This window comes from Platalea leucorodia, assembly GCF_965183815.1.
Source record: "Platalea leucorodia genome assembly, chromosome: 9".
Classification (NCBI taxonomy): Eukaryota; Metazoa; Chordata; class Aves; order Pelecaniformes; family Threskiornithidae; genus Platalea; species Platalea leucorodia.
In genome coordinates this window covers 44,764,821-44,788,622 of record NC_138831.1, presented here as the reverse complement: position 1 = coordinate 44,788,622, position 23,802 = coordinate 44,764,821, and the positions used below count along the sequence as shown (strand labels likewise).

Here is a 23,802-nt window from a genome sequence, read left to right as displayed (position 1 = left end):
CATCAGTTAGTGCCCGACCATGTGCTGGTACTATATCCATCCCAGACACCCACCAACAGTGGCCACTTCACTCGCTTGCTGGTCTGACTGGTTGCATCCCTCTGAGCCCCAGTAGGTTTTCAGAAGCCTGAACACATGTTCCTTGCACAGGACCCCATTAAAACCCACAAGCCACTAACACGTGCAAAAGAAAGACACTGCTTCAAGCCATGGGAGAGAGGGGTGCATCACTCCATGCGCTGAGAGACAGCGCTGAACCCTTGGGCTTGTCCCAAAAACCCTGCATCCCCTCCAGCCAGGCAGGACCTGCCAGCCACCGGTGGTGGCTCCAGCACTGCTCTGTGCAATCAGAATGCCAGCCAGCTCGGCTGGACCGCAGGGCTGCAGCACAGGAGGGCCAGGAAGGTGCTGTGAGTTGGAAGATAAGCTCAGCAGCACAGCTTATCAAGGCATCCTCCTCCTCTCCCGTGGGAAAGTGATGCCCAGCCCTTGCCAATCCCTCTGCAAAGCTTCCTACAGGAAGTTTCTGGCACTGGGAATGGTTGCCAGCACAGGATTAGCAGCCTGTTGATTTAAAGGGCTTATTACAGGAGCTTAATTCTATTTTGACAGATGAAAGTAAGTCAATTACAGCTAGAAATAGCTCAGCATTTGGGTTGTGGGTTTTTTTTTTCTCCCCCCCTCTCTTTCTGCGAGTTGTGGTATCGTTTCCTTCCTTTCTTTACCTCAAAGTCAGCTTTTTCTGTAAGACGCCTCTCTGGCCCAGAGAAGCCTCAAACACAGCCACTTGGGGCAGGGCAGACATGGTTCTCCTTGCCCATTATCGCTGCCCGCAACGCACAGCGGCGCCAGAGCCTCCACTCCTCCCAGCCTGCCTGCGGAGCTGCCCTTCACACCCCTCTCCCTGGAGCATCCCCTTAGGAAAATGTGGGGAATGACCCCAAAATCTGTCCCGTGCCCACCCCCCGCACTGACACGCAACCCGAGCTGGGACAGAGCAACACCCAGCATGGACCAACTGACTAGAAGAGCTCAGGCTCAGAGGTGTGGCGGGGAAGAAGTGCTCAAAGCGATCAAGAAACATTACTGTTGAGGCTTAGAGGTGGGAGCACCAGCTACCTGAGTGAATTCCCATCCCAGGAGATCAACAGAGTCTAGTCAGGATCGGAGAGGACACCTACTGCCACGAAGCCATCTCCAGCATAAGCCACCACCTGCCTAGACTCCCTACATGCCTAATGAATCATGACTCTCTCCAGAGAAATAAAGCAAGAGCCTGCCCCATCCCCAACCTATTAACATGGAAGTCTCACCCCTGGAGCTCTCTTTCTTTTATAACCTCCCCATCCCCACCACACCCGTGTCTCTCACATGCCTGAAGTTGCAATAAGGGAGTAAAAAGACCCCTTCCCTCCCTCCCAATAAATCCATTCACCACCACCCTGCCCTATTTATCTGACCAGCAGGACCAGACCATGTCAGTCTTTTCCCTCAGCTGGTTATTTAAGATGAGCCGTGCAGTTAGTGCCATTACAGGAGTATCGAGGCTACTCATGAACAACCTTGGTCCTCTGCCACCACTGAGCCCGTCCAGGCTGCCATGAACTCCCTGACCTGAAGAGATGTGTGAGATTTGCACGTGTCACTCAAGCACAAGCTGACAGACCTTGCCACTAGCTCAGTAAACCATGATGCACACACATTTCTCCAAGGAGATCCCTGACTATAGGCTGGGGAGTTATCATGGTGACACCCAGGCTTAGAGCCAGCAAAGTGCTGGAAGACCTAGGCTCACTATATTGCATGGCTAAAAGACCTCACGCTCAAAGAGCAGAGCAGGGAGTCCCTGCTAGCAAGGTGGTCTCCAATTCTCATCTAGGGACCAGCCACTGCCCATGGAGTCCACCTCACAGTCTGCAGAAAGAAACAGCTCGTGCCGTTTGCCTCCAGCACAAACCCATCGATCTCTCTCCACCTCAGGAAGCTCATGAAATCCTGGCTCCAAGCACACCAGAGACGCTCTCACCCTCGGACAGCGTGCAGCAGGCGCAGCGAGGGGTAGGCAGTCCTGACGTTGATGTGATGCTTCAGGATGAGCTCATTCACCCACTCCACTCGCTCCTTTCCCCCCTTGGCCATGAACGCCGGGATCCAGAGGATGCTGCCATTGAGGCTGTGGAGGCGTTGCAGCAGCTTCTCCCTCCAAGTCTCATTCACCAGGTCCTCGAAGGCCCGCTGGATGACCGAGGGGTTCATAGTCACCAGGTCCGTCTTCATGCCCACGTCCTGTGAGTACTCTTGGACAGGGGCCAGATTGCACCTGCGATGGAAAACACTGAACAGCCCTTTACAATGGACGTGAGAGAGGGCAGTGACAAATGTGAGGGGCGTTTGATGCCAAAAGCCAGGGCCAGTGACAGATGTGCCCCTTCGCCCTCGCTTTTGGGAGGAGAAGGAGGGAGAATGAGTATCTGCAATAAATTAGAGAGGCTCTGACCTGGTAATGATGAGCTATCTTAATATCAGGTCATCATTCCTCAACATGCTGGCATGTGTGCACATATTTCTCTAGGGCAATGCTAATAACAGACATAACTTTGGTGTCTGGTGGGTGGGTTTGTATGGATCGGTATCTCTTCTGGTGCGGTTCAAAAATAACACTTAGCAACAAACCTCCCATCTTTGCTGCCACGGCAGATTTGAAATGAAACGGCCTTTCCCACGCAAGGAAAGCACTCGACTCTTAATTCTAGTCCTGCTGTGGTAATATTATCCCAAGTCCCTTTTCTCCTTCTGGTGAGTCTCTGCTAACAGCAGACCCGGTGGCAACAGTGGCAATAATGACACCAGTGGGAGGTGGATGCCAGGACATGGTCTCCACAGGGTTTGGCTGTCTGGAGGCTGTGACCTTCAAAAACCACCTCTTTCTGTAGTATTAATTGGTGCCTCCTCTCAGGCTGTGCACGCGGATATGGGCACACACGCTCCCCCAGGAGCTCCCGTGCCACGAGCTCCTGTGTCACGACAGGGCTGAGGGGCTGCGGGATAAACTGCCAACAAATCACCCTCGTTATATGGAGGTTTCCTACAGCTCTTCGAGAGGGGATCCGTGGCTGTTAAGCCGCGGCCATGCCATGCACGTGGTACTGGGTAAATGGCACCGGGGACCAGCTGATGGGGGGATGCAGAGAGATGCTCCCCTGGCGTGGTGAAAACCAGAGGGCACCCGTGCATTCGCACACTGCATGCTCTCCTGCGGCGTTTTACAGCGAAGTCACAGTACTTAACGAGCAGGAATTGCATCCTTAACCATCTGCCTCGATAATCAGCATTACTGCTGTTTTCCCTACTTTACAGATGGGGAAACTAAAGGAATGGTGTAAAGAAAATCCAGCTACTGGCACGCGGGGCCCTTCTGATCCACTCATCGCAGGAGTAAAATCACTGAAAATAAACATTTGATCTGAAGAGTGAAGCTGTATCCTGGACACAGAGCCCATCACTGGTCACGGCCAACCCCACTGAAAAGGCTGCCTGGATGGAGCAAGCCTTCCTCAGGAAGATGCAGGTTCACGTGGTGGCTCAGATAACCTACAGTGAGAAGAGCAGGTCCACGCCAGACCTGCACCAGCATACATGGCTGGGGAGAAGTTGCTCAAAATCCCAGTCCTGACACCCAAAAAGCTTTTCTCCTGCAACTTTGCTGTCTGACATGAAAGTCCCTCCCTAAACTTTGCCACAACTGCAATAAGCAATTTTTCCTTTTGATCGCTCTGGTTACACTTAAGGATGCAAACGATAACGCCCCGTCCCCCGCGGACAGGACGGAGCTGCTAGCAGCCAGGCAGGCTGGAGCAGCTGGGCTTGAGCGGGGGGCAGAGGTGACATTATCCTCGCTCCCACGTCACGCCGGGGAGCGCCTCTGTGAGCCGCTGATGGATTGGGCTGTCTTCATAATAGACTCACCAGAAAGCAAATGTCTGCACATACATAAATCATCAGCGGACTCCTACAACCCCTCAGCTAACAGATCTACATGGGTGTCGGGGATGGCAGGGCAGGCGTGCTCCTCCTCTCCACTCCAAGCATCTTCTGTAGCAAATTCGGTGTGTGCCCCAGTGGGGGTCAGGATCTGCTGCTGCAGGTCCATGAGGCAGTGTGTCTGCGGGGACATCGGTGCTGGGGGTGGAGTGATCACAGGGGAACGTCAGACCCGGGCGTGAACAAACGTGGTGCCCGGCCACCGCGTGGTGCACCCGGTGCTTGAGGGCAGAAGTGACTTGGGGAAGGATCATGCTTGTGTCCATGGGAGAGTCCAGGACAGGGTTTATTTGCAAGGGGGTATGTATGTGGGAAAAGACGAGTGAGTGCTTGGGTCTGGAGGTGCTGGGGGTTAGCGGTGCCCTGGCAGGTTAACGGTGCACCGTGAGAACACACGGGGTGCATCTGCAAGGACAGTGGGGGAGCAGATGGTGGTTGGCAGAAGAGTTCGCAGCAGGACGTTTGCATCGGTGAACTCTATACACGCACACAGGGCTGCAAGGCTGCGCTGCACCACGTCGATTGGGACTCCAGCCCCTTTCCACCTCTCCGAACCCTTCTCAAACTTCCCCAGCCCCACTGTGCGGCAGGGCGTGTGCCCCTACCTTATCACGAAGCTGTGTGCGTCGATCTCGGGGCCGCAGCCGCTGCTGAGCAGGACGCCCGAGTTGCCCACGATGGCGCAGGTGGGGAACTGCTTGCCCTTGAGGGGCGAGGTGCGGGGCAGCAGCTCGTACAGGTTCTGCGAGACATTCATGGTGCTATCCCTGTCAAAGACATAGTGGATGACGTCCCCCGGCTTCAGCGTCCCCTTCAGCACCGAAATGTCCTTCTCCGCATCCAGGAACTTCAGGATCTGTTTCCTGAGGACAGGGAAGAAAACAGCCCCATCAGGTGAGGTACACAGATAATTTGGGTCATACATAAGATGCACTTTTGCCTCCTGCCTGCCCTCGCTCCGTGGCCAGTCCCAGCCAACTGATGCTCTCCAGGAACAGCTTTCAAACAGATATCTCCATCTTAACACCTGCTCCTTCTCCACCCATCCCCTCCTGGGGCAGGCCAGCACAGCCAGCCCACCATTAGTGGGGTTCCCTGCATTTGACTCAGGGAGAGGGTCTCCTTCCCCCCCCCACGACCCACCACCAGTGCACACTAATTCCACTTGGCCTGGAAAATGGGGGCTCAAGCGCTCCTTGTTTCGTCGTTGCAAGGCCAGCTGGTTCAGCCAGGAATTCATTTCCAAACGATCGCTTACAGATATGAAGCCTAGCTCAGCAGGAGATAAGTCTTTTATTTCTTCCTCGACTTCTTTAGATGATATACAGAGGCAATTTGCCAGCTTGCACTGGAGAGGACCAAATCTGTCTCTTGTCCTATAGGTAATTACCAGTACCTGATCTTCAAAGAGAGTGTCTGGTTGTGTCTCCATTTGGATGAGGCTGGTTTAATGTTGTGCTTAATGCTTTCATTACTTCTGTCAACAACAGCTGGAGATGAAGAATCATTTATTACTACTTCAGCTCTAGAGAAAAGAAAGACAGGGAGAGGGAGAGAGACAGGATCCGTTAGCATCCCAATAGCACTTCTAATCATTGTCTTTGGCTCTGGCTGCTGGAATTCAAACTTCATCAGAAAAGCAAAATTGTAGTTATTAGCTAAACAAGAACTGAAAGCCTGTTTGTATCCTGCTACATTCAAGCAGACAGACACAAATCCTTAAATACCTGCTTGCGTACACAAACACAGACTTACAGCCAGGCACAGCTCTACAGAAAACAGTCTTACACATCTAGCTGTTGAAATGCATGCACACAAAAACACAAGCAGGCTCTGCAAAGACAGGCTGGCAGATGCACACTCACAGACAAGACACCCCAGAGCCCCCCAAATTCACTGAGACATTTCCTACATGGGCAGCCAAGGTTGCTGACCTGCTGCCTCATGGTCGCACGTGAGCACCCCAATGTGGAGCCAGCTCAGCTCCTGCAGCGGGTTAAAATCCTCGTCAGAGAAGTGCAACCTTCACAGCACCCAAAGGAGAAATTAATTTAGCTGAGCTTCTGGGCGCTGCTTGTGAGCTCGGACGACGAGCAGCCCGTACCGAACAGGGGCATGCTGGCTCACTGATAACTTTTCCCCTCGTTAGAAGAGAGCACGAGGATTTCAGCATCCGTATTGCCTGCTCCAGACCCAGAAATGAGCAGGGCAACAGCCTGATGCTGCGGTTTAGAGATGATCACTGGGAGACCCCAGCTTTTATTCCCTGTTCTAAGAAGCAAATCAGCCCCAGCACTCCAGTGCCATTTACATGAAATGGCATGAATTAAGGGAGCCTCTGAATATTTGATTCCAGCCAGATGCCCTCCAAAGAGAATACCCAAGCATCTCATCAAGAAGCTGCGCATGTGTCTGCAGCCCCGAAAAAACCTTCACACTTCAGAGCGCTCTGAAAAATACACAGCCAAAGCACTTGCTATCAGCTGAAGGGAATCTCCCTCTCCAGTGCAAAGGGCTTTTTCCAGCTGAGAAATGGTTTGTAAATAAATACATTTATAAAAAGTGTGTAAATGCCAAGGAGGGAGAAGAGTGAGAGCTGGGGCAGAGCTGGCGGCCCAAGTTCATGGAAAACATACAGATCCCGGGAGCACATCTCCAGCCCAGGGAAGGAGCTCCCAAGGACACACTGTGGCTCACACTGTGTAATGCTTCAGAAAGGTGAGGAAATGTGTGTATAAATGCTGGCTGCCAGGGTCCTTATGTGTGTTTGTACAGTACCTTTCTAGAGGCTGCCAGTCGAGGCTGTTGGATTTGTTTGCATCTTGCATTTTGCCATATCACCTTGTGTCTTGCAAAGCTTACTTATAAGGTGTCAAAAATCATAAAGGGAATAGGGTAAAAAAATCTTGAGAATAACTACGATTTTTTTTGGTTTTGTCCATTTTCTGTGTTTTGATCATTTGTGATGACATCATCACAGAATGACATCACCCTTCCTTTCTCGCGTGGTGTCAAGAAGCTTTGCAACCATGTCAATTGGTAATGCTCGGCTGACATGAAATTATTGTAAAAATAACACAGACAGACACTGAATGAAGCTGAGATGCCATGAAATGACTCTGCAATGGAGCAATGTTACTGAAGTGCATTAAGATAAAACCGAATGAAGTTCTGATGTCAAAGACAGTGATCGTTCTTCTAATAGCACATAGTAAAACTACGAAAATGGCAACTCTATCACTGACTTATTTTCACAATAAGTAACTCTCTCTTTCTCATTCTCTCAATCACCGCAACTTGCAGATCCTTGGTTATTTGCAAATGATTATTGCACTGAGCTGGGGGAAGGAGGGGGAGAAACGATTAAGAAAATGCAAAGCAGAAGTGAAAAGAAACAGATACATTTGCTAAATAAGAACAGCACTATCCAGTGAAGAGGAGAAGCAGATTAATAGCTGCCTTACAGCAAAAACAAATGAACACAAAATCTAATTTACAAACCTATTAGATTTGCTATGTAAGCTGTTCACAGCTGATCTGATTGTACCTCTGCCTCCAGAACTCCTGCAAGACAAAGGAAATGCATTATTTATAAACCTGGCTCCTCTTTGCCAAGCATTGTTCAACAGTCAAGAGATCCTGCTCTGAAGGGCTTGTTCAGGAGATGCTGCTGCACTGTTCGCATCCCGCCCCATCCAGAAGGGAGACGTCCTGATGCCTGTGAAGGGCTTTTCACATCCATCGTCATTGCTGCCCTACAACGACCGTAAAATCATTCTGGCAAAAAAGCTCCTAACCAACCCAATTAATAATACCTGCGCGATCTAACCAGCCATCAAAGACATCTGGTCTCTTGTCATCAAAGCAGCATGCAGCCTACAGGTTGCATTAAATACATCTCTACTTTTTTTTATGAGTCAGGTGTTAGCAGTGTGTAGAGAAGGTCTCCTCCATCTCCAGGTTGCCAAGGGACCTCCCGTGTCCTTCTCAAGTGGGGACCGAGCTGAGTGATCTGGACAGGATTCCCACCACTGTCTTCATCTTGGGCTTTCAGTTGAGACCACCCAACATCTCTATTTCATCCAGACCGAGCCACCAGCCTCCTGGGTGACTTGTGGAGACCTCGTCCTCACAGTGCTCCCTTCTCCCACTGACCCAGGCCAGATCTGGCGCCCTGTTCCAGCCCTCTCTGATCCCATGAGCACCCTGAAGCCCCTTGTCCCCACGTTTGGTGTAACCTGGCTGAAGCTATGAGGCCAACTCAGCGCAGTCACTTGCATGCTGGAGCTGAGACCTCAAGTGACAGCCTTGTCACTCCCATGGCCTGACAGAGCTGCATAAGGATGGGTGCCAGACCTGCCTGAGCAAGACCTGTGGGAATGGAGAGCCAAAGTTTCCAGCACCAGGTGCTAGACTAATGCTATAATGAAGAATAGGTGGGGCCAAGCCCCTTCAGAAACAAATGCCACTCATCATACAACCTCTCAATCCTCAGTTAAAAATAAATACATACAAGTATTGGTCTGCATCTAGTTGGCTGCAGAGCCCCTTCTTGCTTTAGCTTGCTATTTTCAAAGGGCTCACGAAGAACCAGTCGCCTACTTTGTGATGCTCAGTGGGAGCTGGGCTCCTAGTCAGACACATTTTAACTGCCACATGCTCATTGCTCTGTTTTACTGTTTCCATTGCACAGATATCCAAATGAACGCACTCATAAAGAGAGCCAATTCCTCTTCCAGCAGAAATATTGTTACCTGGAAATATATACCTTAATGAAAATGTATCTCAGGAGCATGTATTTCTACCAGTCCTGAAAAAATCCCAAATGCATTAGACACAAATGAAAAAGAAATAGAGTGTGTGAACATTTGGTGCCATCAAAAAAGTTTTTCAGACTTGCGTGATATGATGTAAATGCCTTTGTTAGGCTGAGCACAGCCCTCAGCACTGCATAACATCAAGCCCTTGGAAATGCCGTAACGGTTGTCCCTTTCCTCCCTCCTGCTGGAGACCATCTACAGCCAAGTCAGAGTGATTCTTGCCCCGACACTCTCCTCTTTCCTTTGACAAACCCGAGAGTCAGTGAGCTGTTTCATTTTTTGGTGCATCAAGGGAACAGCAGGTCTAGCTTATTCCTAGAGTCTACTGGCATTTAACAAGCCTCCACTGTAATGGGGTTCACCGCAGGGTGTGGGAGCAGACTGGATTAGTGTGCAAACCATGCATCCTTTCAGAGACGTCTCCTCTGAAGGAGCCTTCCAAATGGGATTCACACTCCTTCACACTTGCTGTGAGACAGATAGGGACTGGATTAAGGGCTTAGAAAAAGAAATGCTGCTCCTTGAATAAGTGCTGGTTCACAATCTCTGTGAAAGGAAAACAACATCCCAGAAATTAGGAAGTGGAGAAGACCTGTTAGCTCCTACCTCATCCATGCTTTGCATCTACAGTAGGGCTGATTCGAAGCATCACAACATATTATTCAAATGCATTTATCCAATCTAGCTTTACATGCGCCCAGCGACAGGTCTGTGCATGTCTCCTCCTGAAATTAAGGCAGGCATCAGGCCTGGAGGTGCTGGACCTGAGGAAGACGAGTTGTAAGCACATCTCCTAGCTCGCTGCGTGCAGAGGTGGTAGGGAAGGAGATCAGCTGCCTGGAGCCCCTGCTGAGCAGCCCCTCAAGGGTTGTTTCAGGGGTTACTCTTTCCCCTGCACACACTTTGAAAAGCAAAACTTTTCAAAATATTGTAATGCAAACAGAGCACGAAGTGTTCTGCTGTCATATATGAGCATGGAGGGGGTGGCTCATCGGTGGAGGAGAGAGCAGGGCTCTGCTAGCCATCTTCCCGTGACTTGCTCCACGGCACTGGGCTTTGCTGGCCACAGCCACTGCTGCAGGGCAGCATCCGTCCCAGCAGTATCCAGGATGCTCTTGGTGGACGCCTGAGATGCTGGCAGAGACACTGCTCTCTGTACCAGGCTTGGTTTCTCTCTCTGAGCCACGAAGGTTGCCTAAAGCTGGGACGTGATACTTGGCTGAAGGTCTCAGCTGGTTTAGTGAATCCCCAAATGCTCCTGCAACTACAAAACCATTGGCCTTTTGGCCCTTTGTGTCCTACACTGCAACTTCTGGACACCTTTCCTATAATCTCCCTTTGTACAGTCAAAGACAATGTGCGCTGTGAATATGGCACCGTGGGGTGTACTGCCCTGTCCAGCCACCCTGCTCAGCTCAGCCCACCCGTGGGTACCAGCCAGGCAAACCAGCTGCTCAAAACACCCATAGTTTAGCCAAGCATGGTATTTTCCAAGGTCTGCCATACTTCATTACCAACACAGGCAAGCCAATATCACCGTACTGCTTCACTTCCCCCACCTGGGAAGAAGAAAACATTAAGAAATGGAAGGCACTAATTAAGAGGCACATGTTAAAAAAAAAAAAAGAAAAAAAAAAAGTCAGCCCATTTTATTATACCTTGCTGACCTGGAGTTTCAAACCTCCTGGCTTCAAAAGGCAAAGACCAACCTCGATTAAAATTGCACAGATAGGCATTGATTTTGAAAAGCTTTCTAGTGCTACACTGTGTTTAGATTGAATTGCCTTATTAATCTAGTTGTTATCAGTTTGATTGTATAGCCAGCTCCACAAAGTATCAACCTGCTTCCTAATCCTATTATTTACAAAACGCTCTTCTTTTGACTTCTGTTGGGATGTTTTCCAGTGATAAGTCACATCTATATGTGCTAATGCCATATTACGGGCTTATGCCATCCTTTCTCATTTTTGCTTTGAGATTTTCAAGCTGAATTTCCACTGTCTAAGATATTATATAGGTCAAAACATTCTGTGCTCAGATGTAAAGTGACACTGATTCATATATCAGAGGATAAGGAAGAAAAATTGTCTTATGGTTCAGGTCCAAATTTTCTCAGATGAATAATTTCTGACAAATCAGGTATGCGAAGACTTTTCTTTCACCCACTATGAATGGGCTGTTTAGGGTTTTTGCTTCCCTTTTTATCATTTCCCACTTCTGAAATGATTCTCTTAATTGTTGCTAGGTACGGTTCGGTCTTGCTTCGAGCAATTTCGATACATGAAATCAAAGCTGCTTTGACTGAACAAGTAGGTCACACAGCCTCTTTGGGTGAGCGGATTTCTAAGAGCAGGCTTTACGCATCCATATTCTCAGGCTTACAAATTCAAAAATGTGTTTTCCATGGATATTTTACGATGCTCACCTCCAATTCCTGATTCCTCCCAGCCTCTGCAGCAGAGAATACACATGGGAAGTGTCTACGAGAAGCATGAACCAGCCAGAAATTTCAGCTGTACTCAGTCACCCATTTAGCCACATTTCTGGAGCCCATTCCCAGTGGAACAAAACCTCTGCTTCTTCCTGACCTCAGGCAACCCAAGTCCTCCTCTTCTCCCTCCACATAAAAGAGAGATAATAACATCTCTGTAGCCCCTTGGGGGATTGTTAAACAGAATTTATTCATGTGAATTCCTCAGAAAGAGAGTTCAGACTGCCACAATTTTTATCTGAGGAACTCAAATGATTAACACCTACTAATTAAGTTTTCACAACCTGCTTTTGTGTTAGGTGCATTTTATGATCCTTGTTTTATGGCTGGCAAAGTGGGGGTGAAGTGGCTTGGCCCTTAACACCAAAAATGACAGTTCCACAAGCAGAACAGGAGCAGGCACTATGGGCTTACAGCAGACCTGTCCTCTTGAAAATGCTGCTCTTTACTTGCTGAAAGTGAGTACAGCTCTTGCTGGGTGAGAGGGTAGGACACACCACTCAGAGGACCACAGGAATTGATCTGAAAAGGTCTCACTGGCCTGAAAAGCACATGTAGCCATTGGTCTCCTGAAATGGCTGCAGGCCGTAACCGTAAGGCAGGCCGTATCTATTAAAAAAAAAAAAAATCACCAGCTATATTTACGTTGTTTTTCAAGGGTTGCTCTGCTGTTTTTCTCAAGACCAGAATTGTTGTTTTCTATCTGAAGAGCACACAAGTGTGATGCCAGGCCCAGCCAGGGACCACCCTCCCAAAATCACTGCCCTCCCAACCCACGGGCTGTCCCCAAGGCAGCTGGGTGGGGAGGGGACACAGAGCAGGACGCTCACAGATGCTCTGCAGGATGCTGCTTCGTGGCCAGATGGACCCAGTCACTGTAACTAAGAGTTTTGGGGAAATGGAGAGGCTGCCCAGCCATGGAAAATGAAATACAAACACATAGATAGCCCCCCTCCTCCCAAACTTGATAGACTTGCTCCTGCTGACGCTCACAGTGATATATAATCCCGTGTGCATTTACGGGCATAAGCCAGACCTTGCAACGTCAGGGACTAGCTGGCATCTGCAGGCTGCCTTGTTAGAGATGGGCTTGGATGCACTGACTGTCCTATTAAGTAAGTGAATTAATTTTGCTGACTAAGAGCAGTGCAGTCATTAAGCTAAGCCACGTGCTCCCCAAGTCCTCAAGGAATGGGCAGGATTCGCTCGGGCCAGTGCTGTGAAATGTGGATCGGGATACAGGTTTCAACCCTCCCTTCTCTTCCCTGAAATTCAGGGATTGTGGTGAGACCAGCAGAGCAGCGAACGCAACTCCAGGGCTTTAGGGGAAAATTACCACATTTCCAAGTTGTCTACGAAAGAGTAAGAATTGGTTTCCGAGTGCCAGCTTGTCCAGCCTGTCCCACAGAGAAGCAAAGGCGTCCCAGGAGCCCAAACTGAGCAGGAATCGAGCCCAGAGGCTGGAAACTGGGATTACCCAGGGACCGTATCCTGGCTCTCCATCTGCACATCAGAGTCTTGCTGAAAAGATGGGAGACGGCTACGTTCATCAGCAAGTCCCCTTGTGGGCTTCTCACTAGACACTCAAGTGGTTTCTGTGGTCAAAGCCCACACATATCCATAAAACACTCTGCTATCACAGAAGAGACAAAATACGGAGAGGAAAGGCTTCACTGCTGGTTAGCCCCACACGTAAACCAACTTGCAAATTAGAAAAAAAAGCCAAAGCCAGGTGAGAAGCGATGGGATCTGAGATGCATTTTTGTCCCTGGAGATCAGGTTCTTGAACAAAACATTGTGCACCCTCCCTAATGCCTATCTTCCTCATCCAGAAACGCAGCTCTTGCAGGCTCGGTTCTTGTCTCGCCTTCCTGCATCACATTTCATAACACACCAGGAGGAGCCAGGACATCTGACACTTGCAGATCATTCCCCGTGACATTTCACCAGTCACTTTCGAGGCTTTCATCCCGGTGTGTGGAGGAGGTTGTGATTAAGAGAAACGGTGGTCGTTGAGTAGCCCTGCATACCCACACTCTCCTGGTGAGCAAGGTTCTTTCCGTAGGGATTAATTTGGAAGACATTTCTAAAGCATTTGTCTGCTAGGATGAAAGATCCTGCAATATATCTTGATGAGACGTTTGAAATCGCACTTTGATGTGTTTAAAATCTCACTTGTTCATATTGTCACAGCTTGGCAGCCTGAGTGTCAAAAACTTCCTAAATATCGGGTGCTATTTTTACTACTCCAAGTTTCATTCTTTCTATCGAGACATAAGACCACATTTGGGAGCGTGTGCCCATATAATGGCTTTCAGGAAAATCACCTTGCCCCGCTGGGGTCCCGCTGCAGATGAGCCGCAGGGGCAGTGCTTGTGCAGCCTGGCTGGCAGTGTAGCATCTTCCAGCAAGCCAAGGAGACTCGGTGTAAAAGCACCAGCCAGCAGCCTTGCTGTTGCTCACGGCACTTGCTATGACCCGCCATGGGAAATGCAGATCTGTCAGCCTCATGCAAACCAGCCTTGCTAATTTGGTCACTTCCTCCCATGGCCTAATCCCACCTCCATCACATCACCCATCCTGCCAGCTCCTTCCCAGGGACCACAACAGGATGGGAAGGTCGGAGGCGCTCAGCATCCCTACCTGTCAGCCAATTACACCCGTGTAAATGAGAGCAGGGTTTGGCCCCGAGACTTCTGCCTGGCTGCAAATCAGTGTGCGTAATCATTGCAAGCGTATGCTGAGGACGCAGGAATCAAGACACACGAGTTTGCAAAACAGACACCTATTGCTTAATGGGGAATAAGCCAATTAGGCTGAAACGCTTATGTGACAAAACCAGTGAAGAATCAGCAGGAACGGCACAGCTCTGACAACTAAAGGACACGAGGCAACAGGAGGGATGCCCGCGGCAGCCTGCCACCAGGACGCTGCTTGGCGGTCACTCTGCGCTGGGGTAACCACAGCACCACAACCAAATCCCTGTCTCTGCCTTGAGCTACCTGCTCTGAAGGACCTGTAAGAGGCAGGAGGATGCTTGGAGCAGCCTGATGGTTACTGCTGCCTGCGAGGGAGCCACAGTCCGGGACTTTGAGGCTCTGCCTCCAAGCCAGCATGCTCTTTCTCTGAGCCAGAAAAGTCTCTCTTGCACCTGTAGAGTGTCAGGTCTCACATCCACATGCATTCACCATAGCGTCAGCAGGGCCTGACTTGATCACCCCATGATGTTCTTGTTTTATCACTGCTCTAAAGACAAAAATACTCATGTGCTTGCCGGGCTCAAATGTCACACACTTTACCTCTCCCATCCTGCGTACTGGCAGGACCTTATTCCTTCCTTCATCTCAGGTCTTCCATTAGAATTTTATTCCTGGTATCTGTTGAGTTTCTTTGGCTGTGTTAATGAAACAGCCAGCAAAGAAAAAGACATTGAAGCAGGCAAAAGGGATGCAGTGAGGGGCTTGGGATTGGGGTGTGTATTTATTTAGCTTTCCCCTTCTGGAAGAGAGAAAGAAAAAAACCCAAAAGCCCAGCAAAGACCTAGAAAGGAGCTAAGACAAAAGCCTCACTGCTTAAAAAACATGTCTACACTATACATTTTTCCTGAGATAATTTTTTCAGCCAACTGAGCAGAGTTATCAGGGAGTGCAAACAGCAGAGCATCAGTCTTGCAGCAGATGCTGTCACCCTCAGCATTTGTGTCCCAAAAGGCAGAAATCCCAGTGGCTCTTGCAGCGTCTTGGATGCCACGTACCTTGGGAAATGGGAACGGTGCAATATGAAAAGATAGCACGTCTGAAGGGCTGTGGGTCCTTGGGCTCATCCTCCCACACCCGTCTCTTGCCTGTTTGTCCCACTGCTCTGCGCAGCCCCTTGGAATTCTCGAGGTCTCATGTGGTTTCTTCTTCCACTGTTGACGTGGATGCTGAGGACCTCTCCTGGGCAGTGACATCCTCCTGGGGTGGTTCTTCTGTATGAGCATCCTCAAAATAACATCGTGTGCCTACACAAAGAGGAGTGGGAATGCCTGGATGAGAGCTGCACCCCGCAACCAGCCACTGCCTGAGCTATTTGCCCGCCATCACAGGCACTCACCAGCAACAGAGCCATCCCAGGACCTTCGCAGGGACTTAGTCCCCAGATGACAATGTCCAGATGCCAAATATTGAAAAGCCAAAGGTGGTTTCAGAGCTTGGCCTCCTCTCTCCTCCCCTGGCTCACAAAGTTACTCTGTGGAAATCCAGGTTGCAGTAAGGAGGAGAAGTTTAATTACCAGCTGAGCAGCTGCTGGTTGACAGTCGAGTGTGCTTCTGGGTGTCTGAAAAGGCGCTGGAGATGCCTTGTGATGATGCTTAACCTTCTCAGGGGAAACATGTCCGCTGTTGTAGCCGCTGGCTGAGAGCTGAGTTATATTCCTGAGGATGCCGGTACAGCCTGGGCTGGAAGGTGATGGGTCATGGTGGAAGAACCATCCTTCGATTCAGAGCTGCCAGATGCACGGGTGATGCCTGGAGCCCACTGCGATGCTGTTTGACTGGGGGAGGCCTTGAGAGAGCACTTCAAAACTGTGTCGTGACTGTGAAAATACGTGCTTTTAAAAGCAGCCCTGCCCATGGAGAGCGCTGGATGCAGAGGGGTGTCGTGCTCAGCATGCAGATGGCCAGCCTGGGTTTTTTTTTGTGTGTGTTTGTGATATTCCCAGTGGATTTCTGTATGCAATAACACGAACTTTATTTGCAGTAGCAATAAGAAAGAGTCCAGTGCTTAAATTTGGAAAGAGTTGACCCGGTGCACGAACAGCCAGCTCGATGAATCAAACACTGTGCAAACAAGGAACCTCAGAAGGGTCAACAGCGGGGCCAGCAGAGTTAGCGGGATCAGGGCGACGAAGATGCTGACTGCCTGGCAAAGGGGAGCGTCCCTAAAGCTGACAGCATTTCTGTCTTGTAGTGTCACCCCCAAGGTGACAATCGTCCCTGGGCTGGTGCAGGGACTCCTCCTAATGGGGTTAACTGATAGCAGGACATGGCATTTGTGCTGCGGCATCACTCACTGCTTCAGGAGGACCCTTTTGGTCCCACCACCCACACACCGAGCACCTTTACCATGTGCTGCCCTCCCAGCTCATCTTCCTTCCTGCTCCCAGCCTGCTCTCTCACCCCACACCATTGCCACTACCCTGGCGGGTTTTGGCAGCACCATGCCCATCTCCCTGCATCAGCCCTTTCGCTTCCCAATCGGAGCCAGCGCTGCTGCTGCTGCTGAGGATGCATCTCCCAAGGCCACCACCACCATCAAGGCTCCTGCTGAGCCAAGACAAGTTGTTTAGATTTACAGTGGGAACACAAAAAAAAAGGAGCTGTAAAGATGCTTTTTTTTTTCTTTTTCTTTTCTTTTTTTCTTTTTTCTATTGCATTGCAAAGGGCGGAGCTGCTGACACCAGCCTGCTCTGCCATGGTGTTTGCTGGACACCTGAAACTCTGCTCCCACAGTGAAATTACCGTGTCAGGGAACACCCTTGTTTCCAGAGGCAACTGGGGATGGAAACCAGAGAAATGGCAAAATAATTATTGTCTAATATTGTAGCTTGGGCTTATTTCTTGCTGCTGAGGATGACCCAGGCCCAAGGAAAATAAATGATGGAGGCAATTAGAGGAAGCCTGTCTTTGGAACAACTGGGTTTTATAGCAATTGTGCCTGTAGATGTATTTAAATAGCGCTGGTCTCAGGAATGAAAAAACAAAATACCTGTAGCCTGAAAGCCCAAGGAAAGATAAGGGAGCTCCTGTTAAATGCTTTCCTGGAAGATCAAAAGCACATCTGGCATGCAAGTGGGCACTGATGAACAGATGCCCAAGCAGAATAACCACAGTTGCTGCAGAGAATACAAGAAAAAATCCTCATTCCTTTCTCCATGTCCGGGAGAGGCCAGGAGGGCTCACAGCGGCAGCAGGATCTGCTGTGTCACTGCTGGCCGCGGTCCCAGGGCTTCGCTCTCTGCCCACGAGTACGGCAGTAGCACGGAGGAGCGGGCAGCGTACTGCTGACGGCTGAATCACTTAACCTCACCGTTAGCTGCTCAACAAGCCTTCGCTAAATGAACCAACATTTGCAAGTCCTTGTTCTCTGCAGGGAGAAAAAGGTTTTCTTTGCTTTCCGGCCTGGAATAGTGCATTTGTGGCATTAGAGGTGGGAAACCGAAAGCACACCTGGGCAAAAGGGAAACTTGGAGCACTTGTCAGAGCTGCTTTGCTCTCTGCATTGCTCTGGGGGTGGGACTGGCCATGGCTTTGGCAACTCTGCACTAAAAAAAGTGCTGGCTGATGAAGTCCATCCTCCTACCACAGCTACTGCCCTCCTCACTGCTAAGCTCAGAAATTCCCTCCTTGGGGGTCTTGCAAGCTGCTGACAATCAGGACTGGACCAAGGAGTAACTTTTCACCAACTGTACTGGAAAGCCCTTAGAGGGACTGGTTATGTTCACAGCACTGGGTTTTCTTTTTTTCCACTGGATGGCCTGGGGGTCTGCTAGTGCTTTCCATCCTGCTGCTCCCAGCCCTCCTGCCAGACACCGCTTCCCTGCGGGTACCACTGCTCCTGCCATTCCCTCAGAGCTCAAGGAAACAAGCTATGGAGATTCATCTCCTTCAGCTTGCTCTAGGCAGGAGCACAGGGGTTTTGGATATGGCTTTGTGGCAGCCACCTCTGCCCCTGCAGGGCAGCAGGAGATGAAGGAGTGCTTTGCAGGGAAGAAGGGGAGCTCTGCTGCCAACCTGAAATTGGCTGCTTGAGCTCAAGTTATCGTCAGAAGAATTGCAATCAAAGCCTACACCAAGTATTTTCTTACTCAAATCAGTGCTCCAACATTGCTTTTATTTTCCAGCCCAATGCATCATGGGGCTTTTGTTAGAGCCCTGCCATACCCAACGAGCACAAAGGTCTCTCCATTGGCTCCACTGACATGAATAGTTACAGGGTGCCTGTGGGCTTCTGTCCTGCGGAGAGGTATTATTCCTCCAGACCAACCTGGATAATTGTTGGCTCGTGTGCACTCGCTGTGTGAGTGCACGAAAGTGTATGTTGGTAGAATATAGCACTTTTTTCAACAAACCTTTCTGGTGGAGAGCAAGTCTTTGACTCTGGATCAGGCGCAGTAAATCACAGCCTAAAAGACCTAAGCAGGACATTTATACTCCATGGACCAACCTTGACAAGAAGCGTTACGACTACAGCGCACTACAGACCACTCAGAGCAAGCACATCAGCCACCATAAAGGACTCCAAATCTCTTTGTGGCATTCCCAAGTCTTTGAAAGGCAGGTGTTAGAAAAGGGCACGAGGAAAAAGTGACAATTTACTGACAAGCTTCCAGGCAGGCCAGCAATATTAGATACTCCAATTCATCACTTAAAAAGAGCAGAATATAATTCCTCTTGTAATCAGGATGGAAAGGCATGTGGTCTGGACTAGCAGAGAACAGGTTGACTCATATTAAGTCCAACCCATTACCAAGTGTCAAGTGCTCCCTAAGATGGCTCACACGCTAATTTGAGAAGTCACCTGGTGGCAGCGGGTCACCAGCTCCCTCTACAGACAATCAGGACACAGACGGACCCCTGCAGAACTGCTACAGCAGACGCATAATAACAAAGAGTCCCTTTAAACTGCCACCAAGGAGCAGAATTTTCCTCCTCATCACTGGCAATAATTATTCCACTTGACGCCGAGTCCTTTGTCTTCCTCCGCAGCGAGAGGTCTGGCCCGCTCCCCTATCATGGGGTGGATGAAGAAATGGCTGCGATTGCATTAGTGTTCCCCAAGACAGACGTGAATGCGTCTTTTGTTTCCTTCCAGGGAAACAAAGAGCCGGAGCAGGAGTGATGGAGGGAAACATAGGCGCCACCGGGCTGCAGGAAAAGTTCAGCAGCCTGGAACCAGGTGGTTGTTCGGAAACAAAGTGCCAAGACTGTTCGCAACGGCAATACTTCACCACGGCAGCACACGCCGGCGAACGCGAGGAGCGAGCCAAGGCGAGCGGGACGAGCGTGCCTGCCCGTCCGCTGACATCCCGCAGCACCGCCGAGCTCGCAGTTCAAGCGATGCGTGTACAGGTGATATGTACATATAATGTCAGGGATGTAGCAGGATGAAAACCCACGCACAGGGGTGGCTGCAGGGAGAGAGAAACAGGCTAACAAGAGCACCACAGCATCGGGAGCAAGAAACTGCTGAATTTTCATCCTTGCCCTGACATCTCTTTGTTTCAGTATCTCCCGTCTGCAGGAGGTGGTATAAGAATATCTGGAGGTGCAAGACAGGACTGCTTAAGAAGCAAACATCTTTCTCAGAAGCCCCCGGCAGGCAGAGCAGCTCCAGCCGCCCTCGGCTCCCACCTCCCTTCACCTGCGATGCTGGGAACTTATTGTCCGGGGAAACAGCATGATATTTTTTTTTTTGTCCTTTTGCCAGTAACATTATACTCTTACTTTGTACCTAATGAGCACGTTGTTCCTTCTTTCTGCGATTTCTCAGTATTTGTAGGTGAGAGAAATATGCTCCCCCCTGCTCCTACCCGTATGAGGCATATTCTTCCAAAGACAATCCAAATCACAGGCAGGGGGCAGGGTATGTGTAAAAGTGGGCAAGCTGTTCGCTCCTCACAATAATTAGAGAGTGTTTCGATGCCAAGGAAAAAGAAGAAAAGAGTTGCACCTGCCTGCATTTCCCAGCCCGCCTCGGTGCCACGAGCCTGCCAGGGGATGCCTGGCCGGCTCTTTGCTTTCCTTGATGTTTGGGCTGCGCTGACCAAAGTGAAGGTGGTCTGTGGGGTGTGGAGGAGGATGCTGAGCCACACGATCCCTTAGCTAAATATTCCTGACCTGGGGAAGAGCTGCACAAATATCTGGGACCTCCTAAACCTCTCATGGAGAGGAGATGTTCCCTCCTGGACACACAGAGTGCTCCTGGAAAACTTTGGAAGGGTCTCTTTCTCTACACTGTTGTGCACTTTTGCTGTCACACGGTCCCTTTTACCTAAAGGACCTGTTTGCAAAAGATGCTGCTATCATGTGGCCCTCAAAGTTGAAAACCCTTTATCATCCCCTGAACTGCTGCAGATCAGGCACTCAGCTCTTCCACACCTCCCCAGCAACATACTTCAGCCAGGTCAGAGCATCGTGTTGACCATCCCTGGTACCATGGCAGCACACGGGGATGAAGTGCTCTTTGTGCCAGGCTCCTGTGCTAAGAGCCTAGGGTGTAAGATGAACAGTGTTTGGCCCCTTGCTGCATTTGGGATGAAGGAGCTCATCAAACCTGAACCACTTTGGAGATGTAATGGGGAAAAGAAGTGGATGGGAGAGGGCAAAGCAGGAGAAAGGGTCAGTTTGCCCTGCTTCGTGATTACTTCTTAATGTAGCGGGGTTACACCTTTGCTCTGTGCATCCCTGTATCCGAAGCACAGCTGATGTGGGAACTTACCTATGAAAAAACAGTCTGGGACTAACACGTATCAGAGGGCACCAGATTGCAGGACCCACCCTTCGCTCCCTGGGGTGTAGGCTGCTCCTCTCCTTTGCTAGTTACCTTGTGCACTATTATTTCTGAAATGCTGTATGAAACAAGCTGCTTGCTCTTTCTACAGAACTCGTCTGACCCTGTTGCCGTCTCTGCTGCTGCACTGCTTGGCAGTACTTCCTTGGAGGAACTACAGCAACAAACTCAGATGCCAGGGCTTGGAGATAAGCAGCCAGCAAACATCCAATTTCCATACAATGTGCAGAAAAGAGAGGAGAAAAAAAAAAACCCAAACACTGGGAATCCCTAATGAACCAGGGTGAAAAACAGGACACGTAAGTAACAAAACAGAATAGATTTTCAATAAGGGCACAGCAAGTTCTAGTGGACAGATCTAGCAGATAGACGAGGAGAGAGAAGAAAGAACAGAAGCCGGAAAAGAAGATGGGAGGAAAACAAGGGGATCAGAGCAGCCGGTCTGATGGGGAGGATGCTTCAGAAGCTTTTCATTTCCTTTATTATTATATAGATAGTGCTAGCTCATTGCACAGCAACAATTCATCGAGCCTGGTAACCTACAGTCCGGTGCTAGATGTTTCTGGACAAGGCTACTGACCTTTAAGCACTTCTTGCCTGTGGCACCCAATATAATATAAACAATGAAACAATGACAAACATCACTGCATTTCATTTATGATTTCAGCCCCCAGTGCGAGGTATTTGTTTTGATGTAAGACAGTGAGCAATGCTGCCTGGTCCCAAACAGACAGACCTTGTGCCATTTGGGCACTGTCAGCGCACCCCACATTACTAAATTATTTGATTTGTTTTCCCACACTGCTGTAGTGAGTTCCCCAAGTTAATGCAAACCCTCCTCTCTGCATTTGTTTCTCTCACCCCCTGAGCTCCCAAGCAGCCCTCAGAGATGGGGTTTATGGGGTGGGCAGGGTGTCGCTCCTGTCCTCAGACTTAGGGGCTGCTTTAGCCCCTGCCATGCGGGGCACCTGCCGGTAAGCACCCACCCTGGAGGCAACCGGGAAGGGGTGATCACGAAGCCCCTGACACTGCCCATGGGGACAGGCGAGTGTGTTGAGCTCTCCCACCCTGCTCCATCGCTCCCACCCAGCAGGTTCCTTCTCAGTCTCTCCCACCCTGTGGACTGGTCCTTGCTCCGGCACCCTGCACACTGGTCCCTTATCCGTCATCCCCGCAGGCTGGAGCCCTCTCCGCCGTGCCCATCCAGACCAGCACTGGCACCCAAGCCCCCTGGGCTGCAACTTGCTCCACCATCCCTGGCCAGCAAACTGCCTGCACCAATATCCCGCTTAGGGACCTGCTCCATCAGTCCACCAACACCTGAGCACTGCCCGTGCCCAAACCCCTCTCTCCAGTATCTGCTTCAACATTTCTAATCAGACTGGTACCCGCTCCAGCATCCCTACCCCGACCGGCACCTCAATGCCTCTAACGGGACTGGTACCTGCTCCAGCATCCCTACCGGACCGGTACCTCAGCGTCTCTGACGGCAGCGGTACCAGCCCCCGCAGCCCTGCCCGGCCCGGCTGGCTGCCCCCGGCCCGGTGCCCCGCCGCGCCCCGTCCTGCCCGGCAGCGGGGCGGTCCCGCCCGGGGCTGCCGCCGGCTCCGCGGCGCTGCGCGGGAGCGGAGCGAGCTCCCTTCCCACTTCGGCACGGCAAGAAACCGGGAGCGCCGGAGACAAAGAAACTGTCCGGGAGCCCCCCCACCGCCGCCGCCGCGGCCGCCGCTGCCGCCGCCTCCTCCGCCTCCAGCACCCCTCTCCTCCGCGCTCCTCCGCGCCCCTCCGCACCCCTCCGCGGCGGGGAAGGGGGTATTTACCCGCTCTCCTCCTCGATCTCGGAGATATCGGCGAAGATGAGGAAACCGACGAGCAGCGTGAGCAACGCCAGCGTCCAGCCCCGGCACGGCAGCGGCATGGCTCCCGGGCTGGGCTGGGCTGGGCTGGGCTGGGCCGCTCCGCGCCGCTCCGCGGGGTGCGGAGCCCGGCGCCGCGTCCCGGCTCGGCGCCGCCGCCGCCGCCCGGCGGGGCCGCTCCGCCCCTCGGCAGCCGCGGAGCGCCCGTCCCGCCCCGCCCGGCGCGGGGAGGGGGCGCACGGGGCGGGCTCTGCCCCCGCCGCCCCCCGCCGCCAAAGTTTGCGGCGGGTCCCCGCGGCCGGGAGCGGCGGGGAGCGGCGGGGAGCGGCTGCCCCGCGGCCCCGGGGCGGGGGGAGCGGGGGACCGCCGCCTCCCCGCCCGCGGAGGTGCCCGCTGCCCCCGGGCTTGGCTGCTTCGTGTCGCGTCCCCTCCCCTGCGCCCAGCGGCGCGGTGCGGCGGGGCCGGTCCTGGCGGGGGGCAGTACCCGCGGGCGGGTGGCTTCTCCCCGAAAGGGCAAAAACTGTAATAAAATAAGACAAAGCTAACTACTGCTTGCGATGGCGGTGGTTGTACCTTCCCCTCTCTTGCAAGGTGCGTGCCATAAAGCAGATCTTTCGGGATGAAAAGCACTTTGTAAACAAAGGTGATGAATAACGCATCACACCTATCTCTGTTACTATTAATACCCATTTTGGTAACTATAATTCTTTACATTACCATAAATACTGACCATCATAACCACACCAGTCCTACCATGACTCTTTCAATCCTGCTGGAGTTGGAACAGGCAGAATTCGTTAAGAGAAACCGCACAAGGGGCTCCGCTTCTGAGGCACCTGGATGCGTCTCTGTCACACATGCAACCCCTGCAAGCAACCTCCTGCGGGCTACAGGCATACCCTTAGATTTCATTGGGGAGAGAAAAGGCTGCAGTTTCTACCCAGAAAGGGAGGTGAAAGTGTATGAAAGTTGGGAAGAAGGAAAAAGAGACTAGCTGGACCAAAGAACAGCTAAAAAAAAGACCAAGAGCTCCTTTCCCTGC

General features: G+C 51.1%; 1 protein-coding gene across 2 annotated transcripts in view; it reads right to left on the bottom strand.

Annotated features, from left to right (window-relative positions):
* The window catches only part of ST8SIA2 (ST8 alpha-N-acetyl-neuraminide alpha-2,8-sialyltransferase 2), a gene marked incomplete at both ends in the record, with an annotated part of 30,945 nt that extends 8,123 nt beyond the window's left edge, over positions 1-22,822 (bottom strand). Inside the window, 5 exons of one of the 2 annotated variants that reach the window (XM_082322363.1) lie at positions 2,027-2,320; positions 4,647-4,904; positions 5,438-5,566; positions 7,543-7,605; positions 22,725-22,822. In XM_082322363.1, coding sequence (XP_082178489.1) covers positions 2,027-2,320; positions 4,647-4,904; positions 5,438-5,566; positions 7,543-7,605; positions 22,725-22,822 — 842 coding nt within the window. The remainder of the gene's footprint in view (positions 1-2,026; positions 2,321-4,646; positions 4,905-5,437; positions 5,567-7,542; positions 7,606-22,724) is intronic. The other variant, XM_082322364.1, reaches the window with a different exon arrangement.
* Positions 22,823-23,802: the final 980 nt, after the last annotated feature.